The sequence below is a fragment of the Diachasmimorpha longicaudata genome, chromosome 6 (genome assembly GCF_034640455.1).
Source record: "Diachasmimorpha longicaudata isolate KC_UGA_2023 chromosome 6, iyDiaLong2, whole genome shotgun sequence".
NCBI classification, from domain to species: Eukaryota; Metazoa; Arthropoda; class Insecta; order Hymenoptera; family Braconidae; genus Diachasmimorpha; species Diachasmimorpha longicaudata.
The window spans coordinates 5486841-5506353 of record NC_087230.1 but is presented as its reverse complement, the minus strand read 5'-3'; the positions used below and the strand labels follow the sequence as shown (position 1 = coordinate 5506353).

At 40.7% G+C, this 19513-nt stretch overlaps 1 protein-coding gene across 6 annotated transcripts in view; it reads right to left on the bottom strand.

The window, feature by feature from the left end:
* Positions 1-19513, bottom strand: part of LOC135163403 (potassium voltage-gated channel protein Shaker) — a 157753-nt gene that overhangs the window by 75661 nt on the left and 62579 nt on the right. The window contains exon 1 of one of the 6 annotated variants that reach the window (XM_064122809.1): positions 1684-4607. The exons of the other annotated variants lie outside the window; for them this stretch is intronic. Within the exon in view, the coding sequence (XP_063978879.1) occupies positions 1684-1709 (26 nt within the window). The 5' untranslated portion in view covers positions 1710-4607. Of the gene's footprint in view, positions 1-1683; positions 4608-19513 lie in introns of those variants that run through there. 6 annotated transcript variants of the gene reach the window in all.

Here is a 19513-nt window from a genome sequence, read left to right as displayed (position 1 = left end):
CGATTAGTTGTCCCGGTTTTTCCCTCGGGAGAAATTGCCGAAAGAGGGAAGGTGCGAACGGAAAGGAAATACGCAGACATAAAAGCCGTAGGCAAGAGGGGAGGCTAGGGGTTGAGAGGGTAGGAATGACCGGGCTTCAGTCGTTCACTTGTTCTTTCCCCATTCATAGTGTCACTGCTCGAAGGAACTCAGTCGGAGGGTGGAAAAAGGATATTCCCAGACGAGGGAATTTTCTCAGTACATTTGCCCTCGATGGTGACAGGGTTTTGTGATGGCATATCGAGAGGAGCAGAAGAATCGACAGTTTTTCCATATAGGTGGTATGCCAGCAACATTTTAACCTCTGGGTGGAAAATATCGAGTGACGAGAGAATTGTGTACGATAAGAGGAAATCAAAATTCATCAGGAATTCAATGTCTTCAGGGAAAATATTTTTATTTAAAAAAATAGTAAACAAGTCATTGGAAGATGGTGGTTAATGCTGTTAGAAAATAATTGGAATTTCAGACAAGAGTTAATCGATATTTTCAAGAGACCGGCGTTAGGGTTGATGCAGGGGGAAAAAATAATGAACTTTCAAATTTCACTTACTGGAAATGTCCGAGGTCGTCGTCGGGTTATGGATTTCAGGTATGATAAATTCCGTCGATGAAGTAACATGCGCAGTTCAATACCAAAATCGAAACCCAAATAATCGAATATTCAGAATTTTTCACCGATTAAAAAACAAAATTAATCCATACATATGTCATATACGATATTATATGTATTATTCTCCAATAACAATAATCCAAAATTTATCAATTAAAAACTAAATTTATCTCCAAGAACTGCATTTTCTAAAATATCCTCTTCATTATGAAAACAAAAACGAAATGATCTCTCTAACAAACAATTCATCCAACTCCCCCTTCCTCCCACCATCCTATTAAAAAAAAACTCCTCTTCGCTCCAAAAAATCCCAAAAATTCCGGCGGAACTTCCATTTGCTTAAACCTCTCAAGAACAATTTTCCAATGATTGCAGTGAAAAAGCTCTTGAATTACTCCGAAATCGCTGGATATTCAAATTTTCCCACGATCCCAAACCCGCAGAGTGCATTCCCCCCTTCCCCTCCTCGCCACTCGAATCGCCGACAATTAAAAAATGAATGAAAATATCGAAGAATCAGTGGATGGAGTATATGGCCGGGTCAGACAGGCGCGAGTTGGGTAGTGTCGACATGCACGTGGCTGACGGGTAAGGGAGGAACACATTCCCACGGGACTGTGCCAACGACATTCGATCACATCCCCAGCGCAACAGAGATCTATCTAACCCCGAATAAGATCCCTTCAAAGGTCATCGAGCAAACGGCAATTACCCACAGATATTTCCCAACACCACTATACCAAACGTCAATTCCACCCGATACACATGGATCACACATCTCGTTGATTATGCGCAGCCCAACACATGTACACAAGTGTTGAGACTCTTGCGTCTGTCATGTGAAAGCGAATGAATGGCATATAGTCATGACAGTGTGTGAAATAACCCCTGAATGAGTGGTACCACGAGACACCAGTGGCTGTTATCCAGATGATACAATTGACACATCTCTCATTGAAAAAACAACAATGAAAATATATTTAGAAAAAAAATAAACACCGAATGGAGGAGTTACCCGGAGATGGACTCACCCGCCAGCAACCAGGATCATCTGCATGTTGCATGGGGGCGGCTGCTCTGTTCGCTGTTCTTATTCGATGAACAATCGTCCCTCAATCAGGACGACAATAATGAATGACAAAATCCAATGAATTCTCCCCGAAAACCAGCACTTGGTTAATTGTCACACACGAGGATTTGGCTCATCAACGTCATTGACAGGTGAACAAATTGTGACAGGACGGAAGGACAAGACGGTAGCGTGTGCTGTTAAAAACTGTCCTACAATTATTCGGATTAATCAATCACACATTGTCACATCATCAATGAAGGGGCTAGCTCATTGGCCAGCGATCGCCACGGTTATCAATTGACCACCCTGGTGATGACAACTGGTGTATCCTCCACCAGAACTTCATCCTCCAGTCACCTCCTCACCAACATCACCAGGATGTTGTTTCCAGATTACACATCATCGTCAAGCACAATCGCTGAACTTGTCAGTGTTCACCGCATGTCGGCGAGTACTGGGATATTTTGACGTTAATTTTACTCAACATTATTCTAAAAATATTCAACGGAATATTCAACGATTAACACTGATAACGATAAAACATCAACACCGAGTGCATCATTTGATGAATACTGGAGTGCATCAGATCGCCCCGGAACAACGTGATTTCGGGTATAAACTGAAACTGATTGTACAGTGTGATGTACCGGAGATGAACGGACACTCGCGCACACGCATCTAAAATTTTGAAGACGTAGGGACACATTTACCACTACCACTGGCAGTTGATACACATCGGAAGCACATGAGGATGATGTCGAAAAATATATCTGTATATATATATGTATATATATATTTTGTTTTAATTCACTCTCAAGTAATACCACTGTGACAGCTCTGTGACGTATCGTCAGGTGAGTTGTACATCTGGGTACTCCCCGAATTGTTATTTATTTATTTATTATTGCTAATATGTCACGTTAAATCAGAGAGGAGTAGCCTCGCGAGCGCGCTCGCGGAGCCGAGGAGCTCCCTCGCTAAATAGGTTTGCCGTCGGGTAGGTTGAACCTGGGGATAGGTAGAGGCAGTAGGATACGGCGGGTGTGGAATGGTACCCATTGCCGGCGTCGACGCTGGGGATGGCGCCACTGGGGCGCTTGGGTGCATGCGAACCGACGGTGAGACGAACAGGGGGATATACCGAAATTACGGGTGGGGGAGAGAGATATGCGGCGGTGGGATATGCTGAGGAAAAGCTCGATGCTGGGGGGAGGAGGGAGGGAATTGTGGTGGGGGCGATGCTGGAGAAATGGAGGGGTAGGGGCGGCATGTTGGGATGGTGTGGGTGGAAGGGGGAGAGGGAGGGGTGGAGGAGAAATGGAGATGGATGCAAGAGGTAGTTGCTGGTTGCATGGGACAAGATGGGTTTTTATTCGATGAATGATGGAGAGAGGGAGGGAGATGTCTTGATGAACGATGTTCAGCGAGTGGGGAAGGGGTGGATTAATTGTGGGGTTCAATTGATTGTTGGAGATGTAGAACGGTTTTGAGATACATGTAAGGGGGAGGGGGGAGAATCGTAGGTTGATGGAGGGAAATCTTTGGGAGAATTTTTTGGAGAAGATGTGGAAGAGCTTTTTTGGAGACCCAACAGGATCTGGAGATGACAAAGTCTTCCAGAAAGGGTTTAATTGTAGGGTAGTTTAGGCAGAAGTTTTTTGAGAATGATTTGGCAAGCGGAGTCGAAGTTCTTGGAGTATTTGGAAATCAAGTGTCGTTTGAAGAGCTTTTGGATCAGGAGAAAAATCTCTGGGGTGAGCTTTGGAAGATTCTGTCAAAGATTTTTGGAAGATATTCCAAACACAGATGTGTGAGGGACAAATTATTACTGGTAATAAAGAGATGAGGGCAATGAGGGCTTGTTTTACTCCACTGGTCATTTTTGAACGAACGTTTTTGAAGTTTGGAGAGAGGTTTAGTTATTGTTAATGATGTTCGTTCATTGATATAAGTTAACTGCATTCGAAATAAATTAATCGTTCTATTAGTACAAAATTCATGTCAAGTAATCACGTGTCATCATTGCATTGAAATGTTTTCCTTCCGTCTCTTCATTCGTGAGGTCGATACGTCCATTTATGAGAGGGGAGGGCATAGCTACTAGTTTTTATACCCTGGTCGATGGTAAGTGGGAGTTTTAATTATAGATTTCAATTGTGATTGCTGGGAATTTAAAGCAGTTTTGAAATACATCTCGCAGGGGGAATCATACAACAATAAAACTATTTACTTATCATTAATGATTTATCGACAATTTTCGATTTCCGATGAAAGTTGTTTAAATGGGACATTGTGCAGTTGTCTGTGGCAATAATTTGCAAAATTAATTGATACCTAACTGCTGATTTTTTGACTGTGGAGAATATGAAGAGAATCATAATTTTAGCACCGGAAATCACGGGTCATTACAGAAACACCAAAACACTTTAATCAAAAATTTCGATTGCTGTTCCACTGCATCGTACAATAATGTCCTTGTTTAGTTTTCCTTCCAGCCGTCTATTCTACTCCGGATGAAAGCAGGATCATACAACGCGCTTATTCGTTTTCATTTCCTCGGTTTGTACTGTACTTGACAGGTCTTTTAGTTCTGAATGTTGTGTCATCTGGATTTTTCATCTCTGTTGGCTCGATGATTCTCCCCCAGTTCTAGAAATTCCCGGTAGAAATTCTCGGTTTTGGTGAGTCAAGTTGTCTCTGAGATACCCCAAAGTGTTTACTGTTCACTCGGACAATGGGACTTGTGATGAATTGGAGGTAATGGAGAGTGCGCTCCGGGAATAAAGGGACGACAGCAGTGGGTTATGCCCGAAATTTTCACCCGTCTACGTTCCAATAATATCGACCTGTTGAGTGGCATCCCCGGGTATTCCCATGCAGTTACCTGAGGAATTTCCACCGATTGGGGGACGACTGCAGTATTAACAGTCGCAGAATCAACTGCGTTACAATTATTGCACATCAAATTGAGGTATAATTTGATATCCGTGTTTTTGGTGGCGGTAAATGATCCAATTGTTTCATGATTTTATGATTAATTTGAGGGTTGGAAGGGTGATAATGATATTCAATGCCAGTGAAATTGGATTTTTGGCTGTGGGAGGAGAAACGAGGCGATTCGCGAAGGTCAGCGGGAGGGGTGGAATGAGGTGGGGTGGGTAGGACTAGGGGGTGGGAGCGAGTGGCCTTGTGGCTCAATCTTGAAGGGTTTACATAACCATTGTCAACTGAATTGGCAAGGTTACAGTGAGGATTTGTTTATCGGGGAGTTACTAGAACTTTGACTGGGCTCGGGATGCCCGTGGTCCGTGTTTGGGGGAATGAGGCGAGAGATAACTGGGGAAACGGCTGATAAAGAGCTTTTGTATTTTCAAGAGAGACGGGGGGTGGGAAAATGTCGAGTAAAATGTCGAGTAAAATTATTCTGCGGTTCTGAATATTTTTCGGGGAAATGGAAGTGATGTCGAAACTGGTGGGATTGTGTCGTTCACTGAGTAATTAAATACCGATAAAACAGGAATTTTTGTTGTTGTTGAATATTCATATATGGGGGGGGGGGAAACCAACGAAATGGTTTATTTATCAGTTTGATTATTTCGGGGGCATTTGGAACATCAAGAAAATTGAAGGAAAAATTGAAAACGTGTCAGTTTTTCTCAATTTATGGTTCGGTACTGAATATTTCTCTTTATTTGTTACAATCGATATATTCTCAGTAGGGAATATTGAAATTGTGGAATTTATCGGATGTGACGGGTCGAGAGTCCCCTCAGGATTGGCCCGACAACTTCGATTTTCATGGAGTGGTGGGGGCGGGGGGTGAGGGTGAGAGAGGAAATACGGTTAAAAAATCCTCGCGATTATTTTCGTTCTGAATATTTTTCTGTGAACTGGTATTGGCGATCGATCAAAGCGGGATCATTCCGATATTCAGTGCTTCACCGTGAAGTTGTGACGCGAAGTGTCCAGGGATTGGCCCGGGGGTGGAGCGCATCAATCCGTACTGATAGGACCGAGTTACGGGGATCAATGATCACTTGATCACTGGGCTTTGCTTTCAAAGTGGACACTATTCGAATTTCACCGGAAGTGGATAAGTCTGGAGACGGAGAGAATCAAACTGGTGAGAATAACGCTTCGGTCGGCTCGATTTACCGAATTAACTCTCTGCCTTCGTGGGTTCGTGAGCTGGATCGGGTTTGAGCATTCGGGCAGAAGTAACACAGGCCGAAATCTGGGTGAATCAGTGTTTTTTCATGGTTTGCATGACGCATTAAATATGGAGAAAAATTCCTGAGGACAGTGTTGGCTTTAGGGTAGGAAATGGAATTTTCGTAGTGCGAATAATGTAGATTAAATAAGGGTATGAGAAGAATACCATTTCTTTGGTATATTTGTTTTGCGAAAAAAGTAATAAAATTGATTGAAAAGTATTCAACGATCCTTCGCTTTTGAAAAATGTTGAAGTTCCGACGGGGAAGAGGTGAAAAAGGAATGAGAAAAGATTGGAATCTTATAGGGAATTTACTATCCCTTTCCGGATGAGTTGGATTGGATTCGATTTAGGGGAAAATATTCAGCAAATATAAAATCTCACTGAAAATTCAATGGAGTTGCGAGCAGAAGAACGAGAATCACCTGAACTACTGAACTTTGTAATAAAAATGTAAACATTCCGTATCAAATTGGATCGTATTTCACATTAATTGGAAATTTCCAAACGCAATTTGATCTGCATTAATTGTTGTGGAGCGATTGTCACCGAAACTTCCAGCTCTTCTTCAACAATTTAGTTAAAAATTTGAGTTATCAGAAATCGTGGAATGGAATCAAGGAATTCCACACAAATGACCTTGAACAGTTTCCAAAAGTTTCATCAGACATTTTTCCCATTCCCCGGCAATTTATCTTCACAGCAATACCGAAATCCAGTATCAATGGCGCTTAGCGTGACGGGTACAGCGTACCCCCGGTGCCAAAGAGCGATAACCGTGTCCCAATTACACTCGTCGACGCGCAAACTGTACCGGGATATCACTCCAGCTGCTACAACCCCCCACCCCAAAATCGTTTATACCTGTTGTCCCTCTTCAATGCATAACCCCCATTCTCAGCATTTTGAATGAATAATATTCCAGGTGGGAATGGACGATGGACTGATGATTGGATCAAGCTTGATTGAGAATTGATCAAGGTGGATCGAGTCAACACGGAGGGCGAAAGATTTTGAAGACAAAATGACAGTCAAAACAATATTCGGTAAAAATTGGGGAACAATTACGCACTTTTTCAGTGAAGTTCCAGGAAAAAGTCCCAAACGTTTCAGAAAAGTATGGAATGTTCAGTAAAAAATCCCTGACTGTTCGGTAATTAAAAAATTGTTCTCTCCGTGTGTTCAATGAAAACTGATTGACCTTCGCGTAATTTTCCTCCAACGTCTCGTAAACTGAAACTTCGCCTGGTAATTTTTCCCCGAACGACACTTCGTCCGAGAATTACCCAACTTTCACGACTTTGGGGATAATTTTTATTGATCTTTTATCTCCGCATTTCCACCCCTCGCATCTCCGACAAATTTCCTTCGCAATTTTGACTTTGATAAGAAGAACCGAGCACTGGGGCAAAGTCGGAAGTGGAAAATCGATGGTAATGGGCTCGTCAGCTCGTTAATCGCGGGGAATTGTAGTGCCCCAGTAGCTGGAAGCGTTGACGCAGAGTGAAAAGGATGAGTTTGAGGTTAAGACCGAGAGAAAGGCAAACCTGTGAATATACCTTAACAAGACGGGGATGGAAGTGGGGAAGGGACCCTGTGTATGTGCGTATCCGGAGGGAATTCCGCTGCACGCGACACTGCAGATTACATTACACAGTGTGTGACCTCTCTCCCTACCAGCATTTACATTATCTGCAGTGGATAAAACAAAACAGTAAGAATGGATAATGGTTTTAGTGTTTCAGTCCATTTTTATGCGTTTAAACCGATTGTCGGTTGAGAGTCGGTGGACAGGCGGCGGAAGGTTGGCGGAGGGTTGGCGAGAAGCGCAAGGCGGTAACAACAGTGCGCCCTTCTTGGCTTGTTCGACCGTGACCAAAATATTCTGCCCTCGTAACAGCTATGAATTTCCGTCGAGCGCTAATATCGCACGCTGAACTGGCAAAATCGTAAGAAAGAGGGGAAGAAGAAGAAAGGGTCGCATGTTTTTTGAGATGCCCGAGTGGAGGACCTAAGGGGGAAGATGTAAATGTGCCCTGTGTTGTGGAATTTCTCGTTTTATTGCACCGAAAGCTAAGAATATTATTTCAAATCCCGGGGAATTTTCAGCTTCACGGAAGACTCAAGGGGATAAACTCTTTGAGATGGGGATTTTTAGCTTTCTGTTGCCCTTAATGGGGTTTCTAACTGTGGGAAATGCGTGGACTGTTAAGAAAATAGGGAAATTCCGGAGATGGGTGACTATGATGTTTTGAATTCAACAAATAGCCCGGGAAATTCGAGGGGAAAATGCGTTCGAAATGATTTCTTTGCAGGTGATGATGATGTTTGAGATTGATGAGGAACAATTCATTGAATGGACAATGGGTGAAGGGCTGGGAGATGAGAAAATTAGTTCAATTGCTGATCTGGCCCTGAAATTTTCTAAATTACTCGTTAACACATATTTTTCCGAAAAAACTATCGATCTCCGGGAATATTCCGACGACTTTTTTGCAGAACTCGGAAAGATCTTCGGCGGACAATAAATTTTCTCCGCGGATGATCATGACTTTTTCACGTACATCTGACAAACGACTCTTCGTCGAGACATTATCCACAAAAATGACATTTCTTTCTCTTCAAGAAGGATTACATGAAGAATACACTGCACACGTGGTTAATATTACATTGTTAGGGGCTGAAAGCCATGAATTGCTGGATAGACAGCTCCCGCAGGGGATAAAGAGTCGAACAGTCGATGAGTCCTTTTCAGGTGACTTTATGATTGGAAAATAGAGTAGATAAAATGTTCAATCGATTATCGGAAAATTCATAATCCGGAGAATCAACCAAAGGTGATTTCAAGATGAATCATGGACCATTTCTGGGTCCAGTACTTATTGATGTCACTGCGGCCAGTTGAATCGTGTCGGAAACTTTTGGAAATTGGGTTTAGAGCGCTCAGTTATTTATCACCTTCGATCAGTTGGACAGACAGGTGAAAAAAAATATAAGACTGGGCAGTTATTTTAACACGATTGAGGAGAATCGGGGGAGAGAGAGTGGTCGCTCGAAGCCCTAGCACTTGAGATGGTCTGGAGAAACAGAGTGCAGCTATTTTCAGCTCGACTTCCTAACAAACTTATCCGCTCATTCCTTTAATCCCTCTCTTCACGCGTTAAGTATCGGAGGAGAGAGTTTCTGTAATCATAAGTCGAATCCAATTGTGGGTGGGCTATTAAGGGACGGGGGGAGGGGGATGGCTGTGTTTTAAGGGGATGGGAGAAGTCGATGGAGAGACGAAGAAGTATTTCATCGGTTTTTCTCAGAACAGTAGGAAAATGTTTAGAATAGTTTCAATAAACAGAAGCAGAGAAGAAATAGAGAGGAATCAATTAACCAGGGCCTTTTGTCAAATGGGCCCAGAGTGTAAAAACTTTGTTATTAAGAGAGCCAGTTGATCTGGAGACATCAGAGGAGAAAGATATATCTTTGGCGTGCGATAAATGGAAGATTACAGTTCATAGTCGAACCGTTTTGATATTATTTAACAATCTATGCCCATAATTTAATAAATTTTTATTGTGTAGGTATTTATTAAAAATTTTTAAGATTGTCACGTGGAATTTTGAAAGTAATTTGGGTTCTCCACAGCAAAATCTCCATTTTATTTTAATTATTGCAGGAACATGAATGACGATTACATGAATTGCAAATAATTTAGTCTCATTGTACAGTAAACAGTGAGAAAATTTTAATGTTGAATAAATTAAAACAAAAAATAAATAAAAAGAGAGATAATAAATAGTAATTAACCGATAGGGATTTTATTTTGTTATCGTAAATATTTATATTTAATCTGGATCTCGAAGTAACTTCGTGAATTATTTTCGTGTTTCCAAGGAATTGAAATTTCCTCCACATCTAACTCAATATTTCTCTCCCACAAAACTACGGTGCACTAAAATTCAATCAATAATTGAGAGAAATGCGCAAATGCTGTGAGTTTCCATCAACCAAAAAATTCAGAGACTCATATTCTACAAACACAGGAAGTATCGCTCATAAATTCTATATTCAGCTCTCCTTGAAAACATCTCTGTCCACTGAAATAATGATTCATTCGGATTTGACAACGACTAACTGGTGTGGCAAAAATTGCGAATCTCCAAATAATGAATTGCACAAAGGCGACAAACGGGAAATCAGCGCGAACCGACTACCGTAATAGCTCTCGTTCTGATTCTCCCCGGGAGTATGACTCAGAATGCAGTACAATAGAGTCACTCACGTGAAAAATTACACTAGACAGACATAATTGTTCTTCAGCTGTTGAACACTGGGCTATCTACGAAATGATTATTGTTCAATTACTCTGTAATTGATATCAAATCTTTCGGTAATTGCGTCCAATTATGAAGACATCAAGGTGAATTACAAGAAAATGTTTCTGCATTTGATAAAATACATTCGATCTGCGACATATCAGAAACTGTTTTCTATTGAAAATCTGTGTTTTCAAAATTTTGACTTCAATTTACCAATGTATAGATATATCTATGTAAGATAATATATAATTTACCGCCCACTCTGTGGCTCTGTAATTATTCTGTTTTGTTCTTCTCCGCATTCACAGATATTTTTATAAAATGAAATAAACCGACTTCGGATGATATCAGAATGTATTGATCACCTCATTGTCCATATAATGCAAAGTCTTTTATGGAGAGGTTCTGAACATTCCGCGGATGCAGACCGTAAAAGTCTCGGAGCAATAAATTTTTTATTGTTGTGAAGGTAATCGATCTGAGACTTATCAACGGAATAGCAAACGGAGACTGGATGAGGACTTGATCGACAACTTTTGAAGATTTATTGGAAATGATACAATGATTTTGGTGTAATGAAGTTCACACTGGATATCGGACGGTTTATTTGCCGCCATCATACGAATTTAGTCGTCAAAATGGCGGATTTTATGATCAAAACAAAAACGTAAATTAGGGTAATCAAACGGATTTTTACATTTCACTCAGCGCATTTTGTACTTAAAAAAATCGTAAACTACTATTTTAATGGAAATGTAATTTATCATTTACTTATGCGTAATTTGCGAGAAAATATCGTATTTTATGAGCGTTTACCGTAGCTTTTTTGATCGTCGTCAATGACAGAAAAATAAACGTAATATGCAAAAATATTCATCATAATTTACGAATGTGAATCCGTAAACAACCTTTTTATAACAATAATTTACGGCGATTTGGGTACGTAATTTACGACAGCATTTTGCCCTAGAATTCGCTCTCCAACTTCGAGCGTCAAATGTGCTTTGAAAAACGTCAAAAACAACTTCTTGAACGTAATTTACATTTCGGAGTTTCTGTGTGGCAATTAATGGATGAAAAACGTAACCCAGTCACATTGGAAATATCTCGTTTCACAAAATAGACGAAAAAAATGTAGGACTGAACTAATAAAGCGACGTTTCTATTTCTTTCGTGTAACGTAGTTTCAAAAATCTTGACGTGACCAAAATTCCTCGCCCCCAAATCGCTCAAAACGTCGCCAATCACTTTGACTTAAGTTCCCGACTTTTCCAACGTGTTGAGAATTTCCAACAACTCGAATTTCTGATATCAATATCCACCGGGCTGACGCCCAAAAAACCCCAACCGCCCCCACCGTCAATTGAATATAGATTCCTTAGAATTTCGGATTTTCCTACGAGAAACGTCAAATTTCTTTTTCATCCAACAGCGAAGGCACCTCAAATACGTCTCTGTCACCTACCAACAAATGACCATTGACTGCCACCAAATTTACCCCAGCCCCTAACCAAAACCATCTGTCAACAATATAAAACCCCCTCCATCAATCTCTTCCCACCCAAACGGCCCAAATTAACTAAAAATTCCATTCATCCTTCAATTTCATCTTCAAAATCCTCACGTGACGAAATTCCACCCCTCAGCGTACTCCATCGTGTTAAGAATCCCCAACAACTCAAATTTCCACCACCGATATTTCACCACAACCCCGCCTCTCCCCATCGTCCCTCCAATTCAATTTTTATCACAATCCACGGATAAACCAGAATCGGAAAACCTGTGATGTGTGGAAAATAAATAAAATCGTGGACTATACCTAAGGAGAAAAAGAAATATAAACAGAGAATTCCGAGATCGGATTCGTTCTACGATTCAGCGAAACCTCTTTCGTTGTTGACAATAAAAATAGTGATGAGTGAGAGAATAATAACGGTATTGGATTTTTCATGAAAATGTCATGGCAGCGGAACTCGCGAAATGCGTAACATCATCAGGTATCCCAGTCCCACCCCCATCAACCCCTCAGACTCCCTTCCGCCCCCCTCAGATCTCCTGCCGCCCCCTTCAGCCCCTCTCCGCCCCCCACACATATAACAAGTTTGAATTCCCGGTGCTTTCACGCGCGTTTCACTGTCTCTATCGATATGCCCCAGTTAAACGATCACGAGAATTACGTCACGACCTACTTTCAACGTATCCCGAGTACTCCCGAGTGCAGTTGCACTCTGGACGAACCATGTGCTCTCCCATCGCTGGAAAATCCCGTGCGTCACACCATTCCTGACCACTCGTACCGCTGCGTCGATACCTCGAGCGGTCGAAATATCTGAGGGGGAGAGGGGGTGGGTGGGAAAATGGCTGATTCATTGGGAAATATTTGCCTCTGACCAGCCTGACCGTCTTCGTAACGCAAGGAGAAAAGTGAAAAAAGAAGTTCGAAGTCGGCCGTTGTTCCTTGGTGCACTTACACTGCACCAAAAAGGGTTGAAATTCAGCAGAATGTGACACTGCCATCTGCCGGAAATGGATTGACTCGCTGAAACCCCGGTGAGGGAAACTGCGTATGGGTCAGAGGGAAATTGGTTGGAATGACTTCTGGAAGTTCATTGCGGTTGAACTCTACGTTACCAACATCTGTGGTTTTGTGCATCACGAAGTGAGGAGTTGCGGCTTCGCGGGAGATATAGGGGAAGTTGGGGTAAAGTACGATTGACATCGGTGCAACATCTGAATTTCTGGTGTCACAAAAGTTGTCAAATGGGAAATATTCATGGGCAGTTAGAAATTTAGATAATTAATTAGGAAATTTTTGAATATTCATTTTTCTCTTAAGGTAAATTTGAGGTTTTTTTCCGAATAACTTAAAATATCTAGGGGAACATTAATGACAACGTAAATAACTTATTAAGCCGTTTACGTCTCCAACGTGCAAATGTGGCCACGTTTTTTGACAATGCCTCTTATATAATGAAGAAAGAATTACGATAATTACTTGTCCACACAAAAACAATTGTTCCCTCACAATTTATCTCACACTCGTGAAAATTATTAATAGATTCATCGTTAATTATCAAATTTGTATTTAAAAACGATTACAAAATAACTCATTGTAATTTACTATATCACCAGTTTTATATATGATTATTTGTCTATTTATTGTAACCTAAAAAAACCAAGAAAAACCATAACCATAAAAATACCAAGAAAACTGTATCAATTATCCTAAAATTCCTAAAACAGTTTTTCTTTCTGAATTAAATTGTCTTCGAGAACCGAGTTCCCTCACCGAAGAGACTCACACAGGCACAATGAACAGGTCATCGATTTCCTCATTTCAGAATACGACGCGGAAGCTCTCCGGGGAGGGGAATTGAGTGCCGAGAAACTTGACTGAACAGGCCTAACTATTCACCAAGTTTCCTGACCCTTAATCTCCCTCCCCTCCTCCCCATCATTTTATAAACCCCTCTGATCCACCCCTGATTTCTTCGAATATGCCGAATAACAAGAGCCAAGATGTCCATACCCTCAATAAAATCCTTGAGCCCACGTTAACTACATCTCGTCACGGCTTATCTGGATTTCGTCGGCAACTTCAACATTTTCTCCATTAACAAATTCTACGGTTAAGCTGTATTCAGGAGTGAATTGTGCACGGTGGGATTTACCCAAGTTTACCAAACAAGTTTAGATTTACAACTGGAAACTAGATATACTGTGAGAGGGGGTTAGGGGGTGGAGGGGTATTCAGAGTTAGTTGCAAGTGGTTTATACACTTGCAGTGTGTAATCACCGCTTCTTGAGCTTCATATTGGGTCTGATGTGTTCTCTCTGACCAGATAGCATCATCCCAGCTGGAAACAATTCGCTGATCCAATTCATCTTGATGATTGGAGGGTCAGGAGCTGCCAAGTAATACGATTATTTCAAGGTTACCCTCAAGTTCTATCTCTACGTGATATCAAGTCCGAATTCCTGGAGATTGTTGTAGAGGATTGAGTGGCCTTGTGATATTTGTGACCCTCAAAATCAATTCTTCATGTGATTTTTCATGGATTCCATTAACTTTTCGTCAAACGATTGCACTCATATAACAATATAATTGCCGCAATTTAAACCCAATCAGAATTGCATATAATCAATAGATAAATCAATACTTTTCTTTAAAAAGTAAAGGAAACGGATATTCGGGAAAAATAATTAGTTTTCTCAGTGTACGAAATTGTTTTCAAAATTTTTTGCTACCGTATTTCAATCAATTCCGATAGTCGCATCTCTGCCATTGTCACGTTAAACTGATTTCATTGTTGCACACAAGAAAGGATGGAATAATTATCGAAGAGCGATGCTCCACCAGTGTCTCTCATCAATGACTGTCAAGCCGTGCGTCAGCGGCCATGATTGAACGAATTGATGGAGCATGCAATATTCGGCCATGTTGGGGGTTAAATTCAATACCTCACTTCAATCTCCAGGCGATACTTGCAATATACGTACAGTGACCAAACCCTCGGGCCCCCCCTCTCCCCACGGTATCATCATCGAGCCATTAAAATTAATTGTTCGGAGGAAATCTTGCAACTGTTTGAATCTATTGCGGCCACTCGGCAGCTCCTGCCGACGTCACTGAGGTCTTTATCACCGGTTCGTTCACGAAATTTGAGGGATTTCCAGACGAGGGCATGTGGCTTATTATACTGTCAAATGACTTGCATCTCATTCATTTTAACTTCACGGTGAATTGAGGGAGATGACCGCAACTCGGATTGAAATCCTTTCGCTGTAAAATTCTGGACAAAATGGAGTTCGGTAGTTTCCGCGTCGGAAAAAGTCTGACTCTCGAAGATCGTTCAGAAATCTTCAGATTAATCATCGAAAGATCTGAAGATCTCCCTGGTCACGCCAAAAGAATCTTTGAAAGATCGAAAACAATTTTTATTTGGAGATTTGTTCAAGAATTTTTTAAGAATATGTTTCAGAGTTGAATTCAAAATATCTTTGGAGAAAAATATTGTCCTCAAAAAATCGTTTAAAGAATCGTTTTGGATCACCAGGGCGATCTTCCGAATATCTTTGGACGGTTCTTCTGAAGAATTCTCTTAGATCTTCCTCAGACAATAATTTTTCTACGGGAAATCCTTTACACCGACAGATAAAAACGGATTTTCCCAGGATAATATGATGTCACCGCGAATACTTATTATTTATTCATGTAGACCACGTGAACCGGAGAAATAAAAATCCCCTCGAAACGAAGTTCATTTCATACTGGAATTCCTTTTGAACTACGATTGTCCTTTCATCAGCGACTCGAAGGAAAATTCGAAAGAAACACAATAGAGATCACAGGGCCCGAGGGGGTCTACGTATCAAGCAATTACAAGACAGTTACAGAAGAAAACAAAGAACTTGTATTGTACTGAGAAAGAAAATGAATTTAGAATTTTCCCCCACATCGCGAGGTGTACGACCCTCAGGATCTTGAATTACCCCAACCATTAGCAACTGCTGTCAGAGTCACTAGTTCCTCGATCGATTAACCAAAGAGTTGGTCACAAACTTTGGACTTTTGTTGGAAACTCATGTCATATTCGCACAGTACAGCTAGTTCTTAAGTTTTCCAGTGGCAACAAGGCCACCAAACAAAAACCCCTTCCCCATATTTAATCATAACTTACATGAAGAGAGTGCAGATGAAGAAGCCGGTCAGCAGAATAGAATGAGGAATACAAACTTCGCAAATGCCGATGAATCGCAGTGTTGTATTGGTGATGATCATAAATATCACCGAATCGATGACAACACTTCCTACGAACCCCATATCACACTGATATTGTTGATAACCAGAAGCTCCTTAACCTTCCACATTATGACGCGTATGGAACGATCCGTGAATCACGCCCGACTGAAACAATATTACTTTCTTGACACCTCTTGGACAAATCGCCAGTGATGTAGCAAAAGACTAGGGACTTTGATGATCCCTAACACAGGTGTGTCCCTTCGATACTGCGGTACCAATATTCCGAGGTGATCGTAGCACCGAAATTTGTATCCTTCATCAATGCCGGAATTGGTATCAACATTCAGTGACTGAGTTTCGTTGTGTTGTAGGGATTTGGTGGATGAGAACTGGGTGCCTGGGGGCTGTTACGTACCTGTCACTGGGTCAGTCGGTTCAACATGCGAGGGATTTTCAACGGCTTCCCGAGGTATTGTGGCCGATATATGTGGAAAGAGGTATGTGCTCAAATAGAATAACCTCTTGGATTTGAGTTTTACAAGCTTAGAAGCTTGTAAAGGAGTTCTCGTTCGTATTGAGTGACCTTGGTGATGGGTAATTGTGATGGAACTATGTAATCATTTGGATGATGGAGGAAAATGACGTACGAGAGGTTCCACGAAGACCTTCGATGAGGAAGTACTGTGATATGGCATCAATTTGATAGGTATTTGATCCATTTTGGACCGTCACAAAATAGAGGTCAGTTACCACCCTTATCAAGGACGGCTGCAGATCGTTTGATTACGATTTGTCGACGAGTTACTTGTGACAAGGATTTACAGGTGGAATTTGGTGAGGAGAAAACGGTGAGACATATGATCGTCATCGTCATTTTTTGGTCGCACAAGGTGATCGCAAAAAAGGAGGTTGTTTGCCATCGTTAGGAGCTGTGTCTTGTCTGATTGATCAAGTTTTTTGTCAGTGAGGATCGAGAAGAGTTGAAATTACGGGAACGGTAGGTGTAGATATATGAGTAGAGTGGCAATTTTTATTAGGGAGACAGCTGCGAATAATGACGCTGAAACCTGCCCTACGTCGCCGACGTCAGAAGACGGAGAAGGAGAGAGAGTGTCTGGACCTCATGTAGCTCATGTCACTGACGTCAGAGAAGACAATCCTTTTCCACAAATTAAAGTGAGGAGAAGTGTTATGATGGCGTCAGTAACGTCAATCCAAGGATCAGGCGGGACATAGAACAGTATGAAAGGTCCTGCGGGAGGACCAGAGAGGTGAGTTTCAACGTCATGGAAAAGCGTCTCAGAGAGTGAAGGAAAATTGAGCTTTTGAGGTAGCGTCTAGAGTTTAAGTCTCACTGGATTCAGGAAAGAGCGTATGTAGTGATAATATCAGTAAATGCTTACATATCTTTAGTATGAGTGCTCGAGGAAAATTCTTTGCCAGAAAAGTGTTCAACTGACTGTTCATACCAAATGAATCAAATTTAAAACTTTCGGCTTTCGCGTTTTGATAAATGAATTGTATTGTGACAATCTAACTAGAATATTTAGTTGTAGTTGCACTGATAATTAATTACATTGCATTCACCGGAATTGGCTTTTGGGAGGCAGATGAGAAGGTGAAAGCTATCCCTTCTCGAAGCTACTCAAGGTGGGGTTTAATTTAAGCTCCAACGTCACTGGCTCAACTCGCCCGAAGGAGAATGAAGATGGAATAAGAGAAAGAGACACTCGAAAGGGTGGGGTACTCGATAAAGCGAGAAAGTGGGGTCGGAGGAAGAAAAAAGAACAGTAAAAGTCAGAATCTTGGGAAACCTTTTGGTGATGGGGTTGAAGAGTCGCAAAATTAAATTTCACTTTCTCAAGAGGAAATAATTTCTATTCTTTTATTTCCACTTTGATCTGAGGACAATTTCACCCGAATGAAGCCACTGAGATCAGTTCGATTTATTCTTCGATTGAATCACGTAATTGAGTATTGAAGTTCAATTATACGTTCAATTTAAAATCTTTTGTTTTTACAGAAAATTCAGCTGCGTTCTACTACTTTAAAATCTTGGTGAGTGAGTTAAATTATGACAACGTAAAACGGTATTATTCAATTTCGCTCTACGTTATTATCCACCGTAACAAAATTTACCGAAACCACTGGTAAGAATAATAGAGTTGTAAGGAAATTCTATTTATTCTCTCCCTTTTTAGCCCAGCAAAATTTAACGATATACCCCGAGAGAGTGATATTTTGCCATTGTCACGTCATAGCTGCACTCGGTTGGTGGTTTTAACACTAAATTCGATCAGTGAAAGGAAGTTGATGTGACTCGATCGAATTCACTTCCTTCACGCCACCACCAGAGCTTTCACTCTCTGTAATTTCTTGAAATAACGTACGATATATTTTTCCTGTGAAACACATATTGAGTCACGTACTGCGGGATTTGAGAGGTGACCCATATGGAATCAATGGAAAATCCAGAAGACATGGGAATTATGAATGTGTGCACCAGGACAAAAGTGTCTCGGAAAATAAAATTTTTTATCATTTTCAAGACATTTTTATCCCTAAATTTAATCCAATTTTTACAACAGAGAAAATCTCTTGGTTATTGCATTAATCGGAGAATCGATTTATTCCAAACGATATTCGTTAATTTTTAACGAAATGATAGAGTTGAATATGAAGGAATGGAAAGAAAAAAATATTTATCACATATATATTTGTTAACTATTACCATTATTAGTGTTATTCGTTAACTATTGACTAAATGGATTCTAATCCACAACCAAAATCCATTAGTTTAGTTAACCAATCTGTTCCATCAGTGCGAGCATCTGATGCCCAGAAAAAAAATCCGATAACATAATCAATAAAAAGTTGATTTCTGTTAAGTGATCGTCTTTCTGCAAGCACAACTCATCAAAATAGAAAGCAGCCAGAAATTTGGCTGGAAATTATTCCAGGACTATCTTACTCGAGATATTTAACGACCCTCGATTACCACCCGAGGTCATAAACTCAGAATTAATTGCTCCTAAAATATACGATGCTCTTTCACCTTTGACCTTAAACGACAAAGAAGATATTCATCTGGTGTAAGAAACAACCTTAACATTACCCATCACCTCTTTTATTAACAAATCATTTATTCCCAGTGTAAAACAATTCACAAAACACAAGTGCATCAGCCGTCATTCAAATCACAATAACAATCTTACAAAAATATACTCATGATCACGTGTTTTCATGGTACCAACAGTGCAGTTTTGTAATTGATCGATTATCTCTGTACTCCCGTATTTTATATCCAAAAATACATTTGAAGCAAAATTCGGTGAAACATCGAGAGATATGCAAAGCTTGGGAGCAGTTGCGTGATGTATCCTCGATATATCGCATCATCCAACATGTGCTTCGGATCGAGACTTGGATTACACACTGACGATTGCAATTTGTACGAAAAAAAAAAATTCTTTAAGCCGATCCAACATTGAACATCGCAAGCAAAGTGTTAAACTTGTGC